This window comes from Lissotriton helveticus, chromosome 6 (assembly GCF_964261635.1).
Source record: "Lissotriton helveticus chromosome 6, aLisHel1.1, whole genome shotgun sequence".
Taxonomy (NCBI): domain Eukaryota; kingdom Metazoa; phylum Chordata; class Amphibia; order Caudata; family Salamandridae; genus Lissotriton; species Lissotriton helveticus.
Genome location: NC_136067.1, coordinates 115,851,751 through 115,869,600, shown reverse-complemented (window position 1 = coordinate 115,869,600; position 17,850 = coordinate 115,851,751). Strand labels below are relative to the sequence as shown.

The window sequence follows — 17,850 nt, the reverse complement described above, 5'->3', positions numbered from 1 at the left end:
TACAAGCATTCACAATACAAGAACCATTTTTTCAAATACATCCTAATAAAGTGGTTCTTAGGCCTAATCCCAAATTTCTGCCAAAGGTTATCACTCCTTTTCATCTTAACCAATCAGTAGACCTACCTGTGATTTTCCAAAACCCAGACTCTGTTGCAGAAAGGGTTTTACACACCTTAGATGTTAGAAGAGCCCTGTTATACGACACAGATAGGACTAAATCATTTAGAAAGACAAAACAATTATTTGTATATTTCTCTCCCCCACACAAAGGCAACCCCATCTCTAAAGGGGGAATCGCGAGGTGGATTGTAAAGTGTATACAAATATGCTATCAAAAAGCTAAACGTACACTGACAGTGCCTCCTAGAGCGCACTCCACTTTGCAAACTAAGAGCCTCTGTGGCTTTCTTAGGAAATATACCACTAGAGGACATATGCAAAGCAGCAACATGGTCTACACTACACACCTTTACTAAACACTATTGTGTTGATGTGCAGGCCAAACAGCAAGCTGCAGTGTACCAAGCTGTCCTTAGAACACTGTTTCAAAATACTGTAATGGATACAAGCGACCACCGCAAGGGGAGACACTGCTGCACAATCGATGCAAAAGTGTACGATCTGCAGCTCATATGCCTCGAACGGAAAGGAATATGCTACTTACCAATATGCATCTGTTCTTGGCATGTAGGGCTGCTGACATTCATATCTGTGCATAGATCACCGCCTAGTGTTGGGTCCGGATGTTTGCACCTTGTTTTCCTGGAAGAGTCTTCGAAGTATCACGAGATAGGTGACTCCTCCCCTGGACTACAGTGCGCATGGGCATCTTCTCCATCCATTGTTTTTCGCCATTGTGGCAGAGATGGAGATAGTAAAGTAAGAGATGGCCATGCAAAAGATAATGCTGCAGCTGCGACAGGCACCAGGAAGAAGGGCGGGCGATATGAATGTCAGCAGCCCTACATGCCAAGAACAGATGCATACTGGTAAGTAGCATATTCCGTTCGAGGCATGTGGGCTGCTGAATTCATATCTGTGCATAGACTGTATAGCAATATCTCCTCTAGCGGTTGTCACCTGTGCCAGCTGCAGCAGTTTGAAAGAGGGTTTTGAGGACTGCCTGGCCTACAGCAGCTTGCTGCTTTGCTTGTACGTCTACACAGTAGTGTTTTGTGAAAGTGTGTTTGGTAGTCCATGTGGCTGCTCTACATATGTCTTCAAGAGGAATATTTTCTAGGAAAGCCATGGATGCCCCCCATTTTTCGCGTAGTGTGTGCTCTTGGGGGGACAGATAAAGTGCTTTTTGATAACGTATTTGAATGCATTTAACTATCCATCTGGCTATTCCTGACTTTGATATGGGATTTTCCTTATGTTGTGGTGAAAAAGCAACAAATAATTGCTTTGTTTTTCTAAATGATTTCGTTCTGTCCACATAATAAAGCAGAGCTCTCTTTACATCCAGTGTGTAGGGCTCTTTCAGCTACTGACTGTCGATTCTGGAAGAACACTGGCAGTTCTATTGATTGATTAATATGAAAATTGGATATGACTTTTGGAATAAACTTAGGGTTTGTTCTAAGAACTACCCTGTTAGCATGTACTTGCATGAAGGGTTCTTCAATAGTTAGTGCTTGTAACTCGCTAACTCGCCTGAGTGAGGTAATGGTAATCAAGAATGCCACCTTCCACGTTAGAAATTGCAGTTCGCATGAATGTAGAGGTTCGAAAGAGGTCCCATAAGTCTGATAAGTACTACATTTAGGTTCCAGACTGGGGAATGTGGGTGTCTTGGAGAAATCACCCTTTTAAGACCCTCCATAAAAGCCTTGATTGCTGGGACTCTATAAACAGTGAAAGGTGTTGCCTGTTTTGAAGGTATGCTTCTATAGCAGCGAGGTGTAGTCTTATTGAAGAGTATGCTAGGTTGCATCTTTGAAGATGCAGGAGGTAACATATAATGTTTTGTATGGAAGCATCTAATGGGTTGATCTGGTTATTGTTGCAGTAAATAACAAATCTTTTCCATTTAGCTGCATAGCATGCTCTAGTAGTTGGTTGCCTTGCCTCCTTAATGATGTTCATGCAGTCTGGAGGCAAGTAAAGGTATCCGAATTCTAAGACTTCAGGAGCCAGATCGCTAGGTTCATCTGATTTGGATCTGGGTGTCTGATTTCTCCATGGTTCCGAGTTAGAAGGTGGGGTGCGAGGCACAGCTTTTGATGAGGAACTACTGAAAGGTCTAGGAACGTTGTGTACCATGGCTGTCTCGCCCATGTGGGAGCAACTAGAATCAGTGTGAGTGACTGTTGCCCCAGTTTGCGTGCCACCAGCGGAATCAGTGGTGCTGGGGGGAAAGCGTACGCAAATCTGCCGGACCAGTTGATCCATATCGCATTGCCTTGTGACAACGGATGTGGGAACCTGGTGGCAAAGTACTGGCATTTTGAGTTTTCGTTTGTGGCAAACAGGTCTATCTCTGGATGCCCCGACTAGCTGAAGAATGGCTGGATAACTTGGGAGTGAATCTCCCATTCGTGTAGTTGCTGGCCGTGTCTGCTGAGCAGGTCCGCTATTTGGTTGTCTTTCCCTGGGAGGTGTTCTGCCAGGAGAAAGATTTCTTTTTGAATTGCCCACTTCCATATGCTCTGTGCCAAGTGGGACAGCTGTGGAGAGTGTGTTCCTCCCTGTTTCTGGATATAGTACATTGCTGTGTGTTGTCCGTCCGGATCAACACAGTCTTGCTGTACAAGTATTTTCGGAATGCTTTCAGGGCTAGGAATATCGCTAGCAACTCTAGTTGGTTGATATGCCGTTTCTTTTGTTTGGTTGTCCAGAGCCCTTGTACTGTGTAGTGAAGGAGGTGGGATCCCCAGCCTGTCAGTGATGCGTCCGCTGTTAGTACTAGTTGTGGAACCGGCTCTTGGAACAGTCGCCCCTTGGAAAGGTTTTGTGGGTCCCACCACTGCAGAGAGTTGTAAGCGTGACTGTCTACCAACACTAGGTCCTTTAGTTGTCCATGAGCTTGATTCCACTGCCGTGCTAGGCATTCTTGCAATGGACGCATTTGAAGTCTGGCATGGGGGACAATGAATATGCAGGAGGCCATCATGCCTATGAGCTGCATAAAGACTCGAGCTGGCAGAGAGTGTTGTGGCTGAAATTTGCAAATGAGCATCTGCATGCTTGCTATCCTTGCTGTGTTTGGATATGCCTTTGCCACTGAGGCATCTATAGTAGCTCCCAGATATTGTTGTGTGTGGGATGGTTGTAGATGCGATTTTTGGTAGTTTATCAAAAAGCCTAGGCTGTGTAGCAGCTGAAGTGTCTGAGACGTGTCTCTTGCACACTGTTCGTACGATCTGGCTTGAATTAGCCTATCGTCTAGGTACGGGAACACATGGATGTGTTGCCTCCTGAGATGTGCAGCCACTGTTGCTAAGCATTTTGTAAACACTCTTGGAGCCGTGGTTACTCCGAAGGGGAGAACCTTGAATTGGTAGTGTTGCCCTTCTATTGTGAACCTGAGGTATTTTCTGTGAGCTGGATGGATGGGTATGTGAAAATACGCATCCTTGAAGTCCAGTGTTACTAGGAAGTCTCCTTGTAGCAACGGGAGCACTTGCTGTAGTGTGATCATATGGAAGTGCTCCAACAGTATGTATTGATTTAGGGGTCTGAGGTCCAATATTGGTCTGAGGGAACCGTCCTTCTTGGGAATAAGGAAGTATAGGGAGTATACTCCTGTCCCTTGGTGTTGGAAAGGGACTGGCTCTATGGCCCCCTTTTCCAGCATGCATTTCACATCTTGTTGTAGCAGGGTGATGTGTTCCTTGGACATAGGATGGTGTCTGGGTGGTATGTTTGGTGGAGTAGAAGTGAGTTGTAGGCAATAACCATACTGGATAATTTGTCTTACCCACCTGTCCGTGGTAATTGCTTTCCAGACAGGTAGGACCTGTTGGAGTCTGCCTCCGACCGGTGTTGGGTGGTCTAGAGGTAGCGTGATGCAGTCACTGTTTTGTGGCAGTGGAGGCTCTGGTTTTATTGCCTCCACGTCCTCTTCCCTTGTTATTGTTGCCCCTATAACCTCCTCTGTTGGAGTTCTTGTTAAAGGAACCTTGGGTGTTGCCTTTATATGTCGATGAGGTCTGTGAAGTATTGCCTCGTGTAGCTGCTCTGTATGAGGAGCGTCGAAAGAAACCTCTGTGTTGCTGAAACTGCAATGCACCCATTGATTTTGCAGTTTCTGAGTCTTTCTTCATTTTATCTAAAATGGTATCGACTGCAGGGCCAAAAAGGAAGTCTTGGTTGACTGGCTGGTTAAGAATGGTGGACTGCACCTCGTTCTTGAAGCCAGAAATATGCAGCCATGCGTGTCGTCGTAGTAAAACGCTAGTGTTAATAGACCTGGCTGCAGTGTCGGCTGCGTCAAGCGCACATTTGATGGAGATGTTTGTAATAAATGTTCCCTCCTGTATGAGGTCATTAGCTTGGGCTTTAAAAGGCTCAGGCAGGTGTTGCATTAAGCCTTCGAGCTGATCATAGTGTGCCCTGTCGTAACGAGCTAGCAGAGCTTGTGTATTTGCAATTCTCCATGAATTGGAGGCCTGTGATGCTACCCTTTTACCAGAGGCCTCTGGTTTTTTGGACTTTTTATCAGGAGGAGGAGCCTCCCCTGTTTGTAAGTTGACATTTTTGCGTGCATTAGCCACTACTAGTGAGTCTAAAGGTAACTGACCTGATATAGGTAGGGTCTGTAGGGGCTGCTCTATATTTCTTTTCAATCCTGGGATTGATTACGCGTGCTCTGGCTGTATCATTAAATACATCAGACGCGTGTTTTAACACCCCCTTTAGCATAGGAAGTGTACTTACATTTTTCTCTGAAGTAGGGAAAGTGTCAAATAAGAAGTCTTCGTCTATAGGGTCATTGTGCATGTCTACGTTGTGGTACTGCGCTGCCCTGTCTATTAGTTGGTTGAAGACAATAGTGTCGTCAGTAGGTGACGGTTTTGTTGGGTATGAGGGGACGTCGGGGATGGGATGCGTGTCATATGGGTCAGTTGGCTTTTCCCATGGTTCATTTTGGGGGTTAGGATCCTCTTGATAATGATAATCATGCTGAGGATCTTCCCCTGTGTCGCCATCATTGTCCCCATGGTGAGGACGAGAGTAAGGAGCAAAAGGAGTAGTAGGCATAGTGGGATAGAAAGGAAAGAAGGGTCTAGAGGGAGAAGTCCCAAAGTCCTTTTTTTTCAGAGGAATGGGGGAATGAGAGTCTGTGTCCAGTGGTCTCTTCTTCCTGTGTAGGGTTGTGACTTTACCAGTCTCAGGATTAATATATATTTTTGCCTGGTCATCTGATGGATCCGGATGGAAGAGTTCTTCTTCCACTGTCCGTAGTTGTGTCCTTGACTTTTTTGGCGTAGTCTGTTTTGGATCGACTATCGTCTCTGTGTCGATATCCCCTTCTGTATCGCCGACTTTCGGTGCCTTTTTGGTCTTTTTTTGGCTCTGACCCTTTCTTCGGGTGGACGAGTGATTTCGGATCGACCGGGTTGTTCGGTTCGACACGCTTCTTGTGCTCGACAGGTTTTTTCGGTTGACTGTTCTTTGCCGAGTCGATGGATTCTTTTGGATCGACCAGTCTTTTTGGAGCACTTGACTTTGGTTCGATAGCCTTCTCCGGCTGGGTTACAGGCTTCGATGCAGCACCCTTTACGTCGGCGACCTTCTTTGGTTCGGCGACCTTCGGCACAGCAGGCTTTTTTGGGTTGATGGCCTTCTTCGGGTCGGCGACCTTCAGCTCTGTGGGCTTCTTTGGCTCGACGGCCTTTTTATGTTCGGCGCCTTTAGGCTCGACGGCCTTCTTTGGATCAGAGCACTTTGGGTCGGCGGCCTTCTTCGGCTTGACGCCTTTAGGCTGTACGGCCTTTTTCGGTTCGACGACTTTCTTGGGTTCGAGAACCTTCTTTGGGATCACGTTACTTGGCCCTGGGGTCTCTGAAGGCTTTATCTTTGGTTTCAGAGCCGAGCCGGACGGCGGGGCTGGCGAATGTTTCTTCGGATCTTGGCTAAGGCCTTTTGGCGATGCCTCGACCGGAGCCTTCGGTAACGGGCTAATTGGTGTCGGTGGCAGTGTACTCACGATTTGCCCCGGTGGGATCTCGTCGTCTGAGTAGTCCTCGACGGTGACGATCTCTAGGTCCGAATCTGGAGTTTCCGGTAGTTCTTGGTCATCATCGAAGATGTCTGGTTCCGGTGCCTGTCGCTGCATCTCTTGCCTAGCAGCCCTTCGAATCCGGATGGTTTTCTTCGACCGGAATTGGGCACAGGCTGGGCAGGTTTCTTCCTTATGGTCTGGTGATAGGCACTTGTTGCATACTGAGTGTTTGTCAGTATGCGGGAACTTGTAGTGGCATTGTGGGCACCTTTTGAACGGGCTCCTTTCCATCGACAGCAGGCCCACGTGGCGTCGAAAAGGCCCAACGGCCCGCGTCGACGACCGCTTCGAGATGGAAAGTTCGATCAAGTTAATAATTACAGAGCGAGAACAATACCGTCGAAGTCGAAGGCCTTTAGAAATGTTTTGTTTCTATTCCGAAGTTGGAGCATAGGAATAACATCCGAACCCAATGGCGGAAAAAAACAATCTGAGGATGGAGAAGATGCCCATGCTTACTGTAGTCCAGGGGAGGAGTCGCCTATCTCGTGATACTTCGAAGAATCTTCCAAGACAACAAGGTGCAATCATCCGGACCCAACACTAGGCGGCGATCTATGCACAGATATGAATTCAGCAGCCCACATGCCTCGAACATGCTACTTACCAGTATGCATCTGTTCTTGGCATGTAAAGCTGCAGATTCGTACATGCCCTCCCGCCTCCCCGGGACTTGTATCCGTTCCAGTTCTCATCTTATTTAGATGCACACGCATGGACATCCTTTCTCTTTACTTCTACTAACTCCATCATTTCCCATCATGGCGAAAAACAATCTGAGGATGGAGTCGATGACCATGCACAGTATTGTCCAAGGGAGGAGTCCCCTATCTCGTGACTACAAAGACTTCTTCCAAGAAGACAACAACCTGCAATCATCCAAGCCCAACACCAGGTGGCGCTCTATTGCAAAAGTGTACGAATCTGCAGCTCTACATGCCAAGAACAGATGCATACTGGTAAGTAGCATTTTCCTTCCTCATAGGATAACATTGACACTTTTTCTCCCAAAAAGTTTCAAAGTGTCGACTTTTGAAATACAAGAATATGCTTTAAAATTCGCACATCTAACTAAAACGCATTTTCTCAACTGTTTTCAGGAAATGTCCCAGTGCTGAATCTAGTTTCCAGCACTTTTACAAAAAGTAAATTGAAAAGCAATTAACTGCATTTTACTTAAAAAGCCCATTCATTTGAATGCACTATACCTGTTAAGTGTTGTATCCTGCTTACTTAAACTGTAACCAAATTCAGTACAAGTTGTACTGCAATTTTGAACTGTGTTCACACAAGTAATTAACTACTCTAAAGTACTTCTATGCCTACCTGTACCAGGCTTGCTTGGTTCTAGAAATAGAACAACAGTATATTTTTTATACAAAAACAATTGGCCTAGAGTTCAGTTCTTGAGTGTGTGAATTCATTTGCTGACTGAGTGTGTACATCAAATGCTTAACACTGTCCTCTGATATTGCCTTACAGCTCCACCAAGCTACCACTTTAGAGAGTAAGGTTCTATCTAACTTTAACCTCTGCCAAACCTCTGGATACCCTTGGACTCCATACACACTGTACCTCCCTTTGGTGCAGTATGTATTGAGCCAGTTTCTTACATAGAGCACAGCAGTTACCCGAGAGAGTCAAGGTGTTATAGACTACCTTCCAGAAAGAAAGTACCTGCGGGAGGGTGATATTGGGGATGTCAATAGGCAGAATAGCCAAGTTTTCAGGGCCTTTCTAAATTGGAGGTGCTGGGAAATTACTTTCATGTTTCTGGCAGCTGTAGAGAAGGCTGTGTCGCCTCATTTATTCCTTACTGTTCTGGGTACATGGAGATATAGATTAGAGGAAGAGCGTAGGGATCTGCCCATGGAATTATAGGTGAACATGGATTTCAGTCTCGTAGGGTAGGGTAGATAGAGAGCCTTATGGACCATACATAAAGATTTGAAGCAGATGCTTTTGTTACTGGAGAGCCAGTGTAGGGTTTGCAGTCCCTAAGCCGCAGAATGTCTTTTGGGAATTGTAGGAAGCTGGCTCTGTATATACTATACCAAAGTGAGGTATAGTGTGTGCAGAGTCCAGTGGAACCCCAAAGGTAGGCAGAGGTAAAGTTAGATAGAAGCTAACTCTCTATTTGTGGTAATGAGGTTGAGCAATAAGGCTTTATCAGAGGATAGTGTTAAGCATTTGTTGTAAACACTCAGTCAGTCAATGAATTCACACACTCAAAGACTGAACTTCAGACCAATTGTTTTTATATAAAAATATTCTTTTAGTTATTTTATTTCTAGAACCAAGCAAGCCTGGCACAGGTAAGCAATAAATACTTTACAGTAGTAAATGCTAATTGTAAAGCAGTTCAATTGCATTTGTAAATGCACTATGGTTTGACTTACAGTATTGTTTCAGAGAAATGCAATCACTTGTAAATACAGTACATAGACTTGAATGGGATTTTCGGTAAAATAGCAGATAAGATACTTTTGAATTACTTTTCTTACTCAGTGCTGTATGCCTGGGTGCAGCACTGGGACATTGTGAGAAAGTGCCATCTTTCTTGCCTTGGTATGCCCCCACTTTTTTCTGAAATGCTGATAAGCTTTGACTGAGTGTCCCCTGGGACGCGAAGTCCAGTGCCCAAAGACCCTCCTCGACGAACCAGATGACGCCTGCAGACTCAGAACCAGGGCCCCCCAACCGCGACCATCTGAGGGTAAGCTTTTCCGACACCCAAAGACACCCCGGCACCCTACAGCCCCCTGTGCCTCCCTTTGGGGTACCTACCTGTGCTCCAAGATCCCAACTTACCTCTCGACATGCTGGTCGCCTCTGGAGATTCTCCGCCCCTGAGCCTGCAGCCTTTGTTCCTTCTTTACCTTTTCCATTGGATAACATTGAGCGCCCAACGGCTCAAAAGCACCCTGCACCCAGCCGCCCGAGTGCCGCTGGCTGTGCCACCTTTGTCCTATCCTGCTTCCCCCTTTGTCCTAAGCAAGTGACCAGGAGCCCAGCTCCCACAGCCACCAGCAGCCACCAACCGGAGGCCCCCTGTCCCACATTGGATAACATTGGGCCTTACTACCTCTGCACCCGGCCGCCCCTGCGCCGCTGAGGGTGAACGAACTGTACCTACCTGACACTGGGGGACCCCTGAGTCTATGCACAGAACCACAACTTCACCAGTCAAGTACCCACCAGGAAACCGGTAACTCACTTACCTGCCATTGAATAACATTGACTGGTTTGACTCGAAAAATCTTCTAAGTGCCTACTTTTGAAAACTTGAAAAATTCATATAAAATCATCCAAATTCCGAAATACTCGCCTATGATCAGGAGAGGAGCCAGTACTGTACCTTGTAGCCCAGTGCTGAAACGCAAAAGTAATCCCTAGCGGGTTTACTAGTAACTTGTATTTTCTCCATAGGAATCCATTGTCTACTTTTCTATGAAATTTCTTCTGTCTACTTTTGAAAACTAGAAATATTCTTTAAAAATCATACGGAATACTGAAACGTAAATACTTACCTGGTTTGAGTCGATACCCCAGTGCTGGCCCCAGGAGACCAGTACTGGATTACAAAAGTAACGAGATCGTACTTTACCTGCAACCTGAATTTTCTCCCATTGGATAACATTGCCAGATTTTCATTGAAAAGTTTCTAAGTGTTAACTTTTAAAACCGCTTTATATTTCTGAAAAATCACTGCTATAGCTAAAACCGTTTTACTAAATTGGTTTCAGCTTAGACCCCAGGACTGAATCTAGAACCCAGTCCTGGAACTACCAAAGTAATCGACAAAGTAATCAACTGTATTTATATGTTGAAAACACATTGAATTCAATGCTTTAGTGTGTCTAGGATTGTGTTGCCTACTGCAACCCCTGTATCTATCGTGTTCACAAAGTTTATTGCCTCTAAGCAAAGTAATTACATGAGAGTACTCATATTGAGAAAAGTCTATTTTTATGCCTGTTTGTTCTAAAAAAATAAAACAACTATTTCTTTTTGATATAAAAACAATTGGCCTGGAGTTCAGTCCTTGAATGTGTGAAATCCTTTACTGACTGAGTGTGTACAACAAATGCTTTACACTGTCCTCTGGTACTGCTTTACTGCTCGACCAAGCTACCACTTTTGAGAGTAGGGTCAGTCCTGACTTTTACCTCTGTTATACCTCTGGGGTTTGTGGAATCTATACACACTGTACTTCCTTCTAGTCCAGTATATATAGAGCCACTTTCTCACAGACATTTCCTGTAACCAGGTGAGTAAAAGCGTTTTTGTTGAATCGTACAATTTTAAAGAATTTCTTTGGGTTTCAAAACTCCACACTTCAAACTTTTCAGGAAAAAGTGTCAATGTTATCCCATGGAGGAAAATATGGTTATCGTTTTTTAGGTAAGTATTCGGTAGTGGGAGTTGAGGTTCTGGGGGTAGACTCAGGGGTCCCCCAGGGTCAGTGATGCACTCTTGTTACACCCTCTGCGGCACTAAGGCGGCCGGGTGCAGTGTTGAGGCCCAATGTTATCCAATGGGATTTACGGGACCTCCGGTTTGTGGCTGCTGGTAAGCAGGCCACTGGGTTGTAGGAGCAAAGCTCCTGGACTTTTTTTTTATTAAACCTTTATTTATTGCAGTCAACAGAGATACATGACATTCACAACATTACCAATCAAACAGAACGTAATACTTATGGTACATCATTAGAGTAGCGGACAGTCCTGTGGGCTGGACCACCTCATCATGTCTTAACAGCAAAACAATGCACAGCAGTCAGCAGGGTGGAGACAACATTAGCAGAGCACTGCGCACAATGCAGTGAGGGAAAAGCTCCTGGACTTTAGCTCAGGGCAAATGGGGAAACAAATTAGCACCAATGGGGCATCCTCAGTGGCAGTAGGGCAGCTGGGTGCAAGGTGCTGTTTCGAGGTCGGATGCCCTGTTTACAATAGAGAACCTCCAGTTTGCAAAAGCACTGCAGGCAGGGAGACGAAGGACTTCTTGGTGCAACCACCACTTCGAAAGGTAAGTTGGGAAGTTAGGGGTTGGTTAGGCACTTTCTCACACTCTTGCCTTGACATCATTAAGAATCTCTGCTGCTAGGTTTCCTGTAGGTGGACTTTCTGCTAGCGCCGGGACACCCCCTTCGAGGTAGCTGTGCGCTCTATAAATGCATTGTCTTATTACTCCTTCTGATAAATGTTTAGTGTATAATAAGAGTAGCACAGTGAAAATCTGTATTGGGCCCTCTTATGACTGGATGTGTATTGTGTTCCCAACTGTAATTTTGCACATAATTCAATGTTTAGGACTTTGTGCATGCTATCTGATTTATGAGAAAAGGTATGCTTTGTACAGTACCCCGAGGTTGTACATAGTGAAAAGCCAGTCATAAATGTTTTAGACTTATTTGAGAAAAATCATGTCAAATGCCATGGAACTGATCTGTTTATTAGGAAACCTTACAACAGAGACAGTCTATTTATTATGAAATACATTTTTAAAAGCTAGTAGTCATTTAGCGTGAATTATTACATTGTGTTTTATTTGCAATACTATTCCAAAATAACTGCACGCTGTTTTTTAATTTGTTTTACTTATTTTTATTTCAATCATACGTTTGTTGTGTTTTGGCACAAATGTTTTCTATTTTTAATCTTTTTATTGATCTTGAATCTGCTTGTAGAGTTTTTCTGTATGTTTCATTTTGGATGGGGTGAGTAGGTGCATACAGAAGTGAGTCAGTGAGTGGACGAAGAGATGTATTTTTGCAAAGATGAGTGTCCGAATGCATGTGTGCTGAGTTAGTGAGTGCCTTTACTCACCAGGGTCTCAAGAGGCACTTTCAGTTATAAGCCAGATTTATTACCATTGCCAAAGCATGTTAGTTTCAGGCATTTTAGTCTGTTTGACTACCCCATCATACAAATATATAGCAGTGAGCCACGATTCAAGATGACTATACAAGAACGTTTTGCACTTTGGATGCCCATCTCAATGTTCTGAAATGTTGTACAGAATGGCCAGTGTACTTTTGTGGTCTTCTAAACCAGTGAGTACAAAAACCTAACTGAAAATACTATTTGCTCTGACAGGAAGTTTGCTCAGCCTTGTTGATCACAACCTTCACGTCTCTTGTTTGGAATGACACCATTGCTTGCCAAAGAACCACCACTCAGCTCTGCTGGCCACTGCTCAAGCAGGTATGTTAAGCATGTATTTACAGGACATGGAGGAGTCCACCGAATATTGTTGCCTTAAGTTTTGGCTAAAAATGCTTCTCCAGAAAATAACAAAGATACATGATGCAACTTGGAGAAGATTGGTCGCATGGCCTTCTTGCATTCTGGCAATGATGCAATTCTGAATATGTCTTACATTGTCAATATGGGATGACAAGTGTACTTTGGTTCCTTCTCATTTACAATTGTTTCTTTGCAGGCCATTTCAGGAACTATGATGTCTGATGCTGCTACATGGTTCTTCACTATTGTACTCCAAGGACTACAGGTACATGGGCAGCACGATGTCTGCATGTCTGGTCTGGTCAGTCTCGCATTCCAGATCTACGAGGCTCTGGTGAGTGTGTTGCTGTTTTGCACTATAAGTGGAAACCTGAAATTGCTATCATCAGCTTTTTTGTCGTTATATACTAGGACGTTGCCTTCTAACTAGATTTACAGAATGCTTGATGAAAATGAGTTTTTAGCTATCCAGGTTTCCTCAAGACTTAAGGGCAACAGCACAGGACTTCAGACAATACTCCTTTAGAAAATCTCAATTCTTTGAAGCGTACTTTCAGATTGTGAGGGTTTATTGTGCCACCAATGCCTCCAGAAGTGACTGTACACGAGTATTACCACCACAACCCTTCTTACTTATCAGCATTTCATCTTATCTGTGCTAGTTAATGCATAGACTTCAAATCATCTTTCACCTGTAATAGACTTTCTTTGCATTTCTTTGTATATTTTCTTTACTGGCTGCTCCCTTTATTAATTATAGAACATTCCTAGTGCAATATCTGGATGCTAGCTTGACCTTGAATACTGGAATTGATTAAGGTTCTCTTCATATTTACTTGCAATGCAGACCCATGTTGTTTTATTCTTAGAAGGTGGCACATATTTGTCCGTGGCAACACACTAAGCTGATAGCTGGTTGCTATCAGCTATAAAGATTCTTGTAGAAAATCATTGGGTGGAAATAGCATTTGGAGTTTGTGTGTTACTGTGGCCCTCTGAAATATCTGTGGAACATGAGAACATTCTGGTATCCTGTGCTATGGAAGATTGTGTAAAAGTGCAAAATTGAGGTTTGATGAATAGTACAATCCATTTTGAACCCTTGTCGTCCAAATTCAAGTTAATCGTGGCTTAAAAAGCACGGTCTGTTTTTCCTTGTTTTTACTCCCCCAATGCAAAAGAAAGAAGTATAGATATGAAGCAGGCTCATAACTATAAATTTGACTTTCAATTGCAGAAAGGCATCCTGCTTGAGCGCCATGCCACACACGTCATTGACACACACATCACAGTCCATTGTGGAGCAAGGATCCCTAAACACTTGCCTTTTTTTACTTTTTCTCCACGGAAAAAATATTTTGACCCTAATTTTTGCTTTACTAAGTCGTTTAGTTCCAGCTATGGTTATTTTTCTTGATATAATTTCAATCTAAGCCAAATGGTCATGCTCTTTGCATTGATTGTCTTCCTGGGAATTTCTGTCTAGCAGAGTAAATTATTTTTTGGGATGGATAACCAGATTCTTCACCTTAGGATACTCCCTATGTGCCAGTGCCTCTAGATGGTGCCGTGTGGCTCTGCATTGACTCTGTTCTTCACAAGAAGCGATGGATGGTAGGAAGCCGCATAGAAGTGCCAACTCTGCTGCGGGTGTCATTTTCTTTCCTAACCCTCTGATGTGGTTCCAGAGCTCTGCTTCGAAGTTCATCAGTCTCCGACGACACTTGAAAATTGAACCAAATCCAGTAAGCAAGTGAATCTGGCACCCCAGACACCAACACACTAAACTCTCTCTGGGATCGTGGTACCAGGAACAATGTCCCGTCCTAAGGCTACAAGTTTCAAACCGTACGGCAACTGTAGAAAACAAATGTCAGTCATGAACCTGCACATGATGTTGTCTCTGGTGCTTGGACTCGGGACACTACTTGAAGTTGTGTGACAAATGTACCCTAATGCAACAAATCTAAGACCAAGAAGCGAAGCTGTATGTTGCAGACCCCAAGAAGTAGATTGGGTCTCGTATAAGCCCTGCTCCAAGTTCAGGGTATGGTGTTGCTCCCAAGGCCACACGCAGGATGTCAACTTCGCAGTTTAAGTCCTCTGGTAAGACCAAATCGAAGTCCACACGCAAGCATAAGAAAGCAATGTATGATTCGACTCCATCCCGCCATTCTCTATCCAAAGAGAAGGCCCCATGGTGTCACAATGTTAGTCGTGCTTCTTCCGGATCTCCGGATGTGTTGATGATTCCACACTTGACTCTGGTGTTGTTGCAGGGATTCTGCTCTGGAACAGAACTATGCTTGGAACCATAGATCATGAGTATGTAGGAACTGAGACACCATACCATCTCAGTATCTATGAGTTCGATTAGCTATAGTTGTGCATTCAGGGCCCAAGAAACTACATAACCTCAGTTGGGTTATTGCCTGTTGATTGGTCTTCAGCACCATCTGAACCCCTGGTCATTCTACAAACTCTGATACAGACTTCTACATACACTGGTCTTTCTGGTACACTGGAGTCTCTCTTATCTGAAAGAGACACGTTGGTGATAGATTCCTTACCTCAGAATATCCCCAGGTGTCAGACTGGATCTGGAAAGTTTTCGTCAGCAGTACCCCTGCGTGTCGGAAGGTGACGTCGTGCGGCTCTGCGTCCGTCGTAGGCACCGAGATGACGTCATGGAGACTACTTAGGCGCCACCCATGCGCGCTGACGTCAGTTCTTTCTTTTTTTCCCGCCACCAAGCGCAGATCCGGTTAGAGCATGTACCCTAGTCACTTTTTGACTAAACTTTTGAGACTTTTTATTGTCCATTTTTGAGTCTTTGACTCATGGTGCCATGTTGGGATGCCTGGGTCGGTGACTCCTGCCCAGGTGCAAGATTTTCTTGCAGCCATGGACCACCTTTTCAGGCCTAAGGCTCCTGCCTCAGCCCTCCCTCAGCTGGGACTGCGGGGCCCTCCCTTGCTGCCAGCGCTGCTGGCAGCTATGGCCCCAGTGGGTCCTCCGCCCCCGGAGCCGCAGTGTTTTCTGTTCGTTCCACCGCCGCCCTTGCCTGGGTTCCCGGACAATTTTGATCCTGGTTGGGACCCTAATTAGGATATGGAGCCCGACCGATGCCGACCGGCGCAGTTCGACCATTTATATTCCCCTGTCCCTCCCCCACCTCCGCAGCCTGTTCCACCGGCAGTGGAGGAAGTGGACGACTGGTAGGGGTCTGAGGACCCTCTCGCACAGCAGTGCGGATCGGAACAGCAATGGACAGAAGAGTTAGAGTATACATGGCCCTTGACCTCTCCTCTGACCCTAGTTTTCTTTCCCCTCCTGCTGTGGCTATGGAGGAGGGCGCCACATACACTGTGGTGCTCCATAGAGCAGCTGAGGCCCTTGACCTTGACCTGTCTACAGTGACCCTCAAGACTAATCTCCTCACTGAAGTACTTCGGCCGGCAGCAAGCTCTATGGAGCCCCTGCTACCATTCAATGAGGCGTTAACTGATGTATTGATGGGCACCTGGTCTACACCAGTCACGGGGGTTACCGTGGATAAGAACGTAGCCAGGCATCACCCACCCAACCCCAGAGAGCCTGGTCATCCAGGCCTCCACTTCCCAAAGCCCATTCCCTACCGCTCTGCCGGATAAGGAATCTAAGAAGCTGGAACAATTCGGCAAGAAACTGTTTTCATCTGCCAGCTTAGGGCTGCGGTCGGTGAACACCGCGTGCCTCTTGGGCCGCTACTCCCACGCTCTATGGGACACGGTTGCGCAGGTGCTGCCTCAGTGTCCGGAAGAGGTTCGGACAGTGCTTTCTCAAGCTGTTGCTGAGGGGAAAGATGCAGCCAAGTTCGCCATCAGGTGTGGACTGGACACCGCAGACTCACTGGGTAGGGCGATTTCCACGACCTTGGCCCTCCGTCGCCACGCCTGGTTGCGGTCCACTGGTTTTTCAGGGGATGTTCAAAGTTCTCTTACGGACATGCCCTTTGATGGTACTCGCCTGTTTGGCAATAAGGCAGATAATGCGTTGGAGCGTTTTAAGGACTCCCGGGCTACGGACAAGTTTTTGGGTCTCTCCACCACGCGCCCCGCCAAGTCTGCTTTTCTTTCCTTTTGTGGCCACGGAAGGGGTGCCCCGACATTTTCGTTCAGCCAGAAGCCTGTGCAGAACCAACATCAGCGCAAACGTGGTGCCCGCCGCGGCGGTAGAGGGGGCCAGCGTGCGGGTCAGTTCACCTCCGCTCCGGCAGCATCCACCTCAAAGCCTTCCTAGTCCGAGCTTTGGGACACACTCCACGCCGGTGAGCGGTAGGATTCGCCATCACCTCCCCCTCTGGCGATCCGTTACTTTGGACAGGTGGGTGCTGCAAATAGTCCGAAGGGGATACTCCCTCTCCTTCGAGACTGTCCCTCCAGCCATGCCATCTTAGTTCCACTGCATGTCGGGGGACCATTTTGTGCTTCTCCAGCAGGAAGTCACAGCCCTCCTGGCCAAGCGCATTCGAGCACATTCCTGGGTCAGAAGTAGGACGCGGTTATTCCCACTATTTTCTGGTCCCCGTGAAGGAGAAAGGGAGCCTGCACCCCATCTTGGACCTCAGGAACGTCAACTGTTTCCTCCGGAATGAGAAGTTCAAGATGTTGACTCTGGCTCAGGTCTTGGCTGCCCTCGACCCTCGACCCTGGAGACTGGATGGTAGCGTTGGACGACGTATATTTTCATAACACCGTCCTGCCGGTCCACCGGTGTTACCTGCGGTTTACGGTAGGCCAAGAGCACTTTCAGTTGCCGTGCTCCCCTTCGGTCTTACCAGTGCCTCTCGGGTGTTCACGAAAGTGATGGCGGTGGTCGCAGCTCATCTGCGCAGATTATTGGTTCCAGTCTTCCCCTATCTCGACGACTGGTTGTTGAAGGCGGGCTCGCACCAGGCAGTCGTCTCCCACCTCCAGACTACGGCCAACCTCCTGCATTTGCTGGGGTTCTCCATCTACATGCCGAAGTCGCACCGGAGTCCCTCTCAGAAGCCCCCCTTCATTGGAGCGGTTCTGGACTCAACGCAGTTTCGGGTTCATCCTCCGCAGCAGCGAGTCCGGGATATTCAGGCTATGATTCTGATCTTTCAGCCTCTAGCCCGGGTTTCAGTCAGGATGACCCTCCGACTCCTGGGCCTAATGGCCTCCTGCATCCTGCTACTGCAACATGTCAGATGGCATATGCGGGCTCTGCAGTGGGACCTGAAGTACCAGTGGGCACAGCATCAGGGCAACCTGTCCGATCACGTCCAGATCTCGGAGGACACTGCACGACAATTGCAGTTGTGGCTTACAAATCGCGATTGGGTCAATGGCAGATCCCTCT

The 17,850-nt window shown here is 46.3% G+C and overlaps 1 protein-coding gene across 4 annotated transcripts in view; it reads left to right on the top strand.

The window, feature by feature from the left end:
* Positions 1 to 17,850, top strand: part of LOC144762309 (exportin-5-like) — a 949,573-nt gene that overhangs the window by 761,739 nt on the left and 169,984 nt on the right. For all 4 annotated transcript variants that reach the window (XM_078647462.1, XM_078647460.1, XM_078647463.1 and 1 more), the window contains exons 29-30: positions 12,334 to 12,441; positions 12,680 to 12,817. In XM_078647462.1, the coding sequence (XP_078503588.1) occupies positions 12,334 to 12,441; positions 12,680 to 12,817 (246 nt within the window). The remainder of the gene's footprint in view (positions 1 to 12,333; positions 12,442 to 12,679; positions 12,818 to 17,850) is intronic.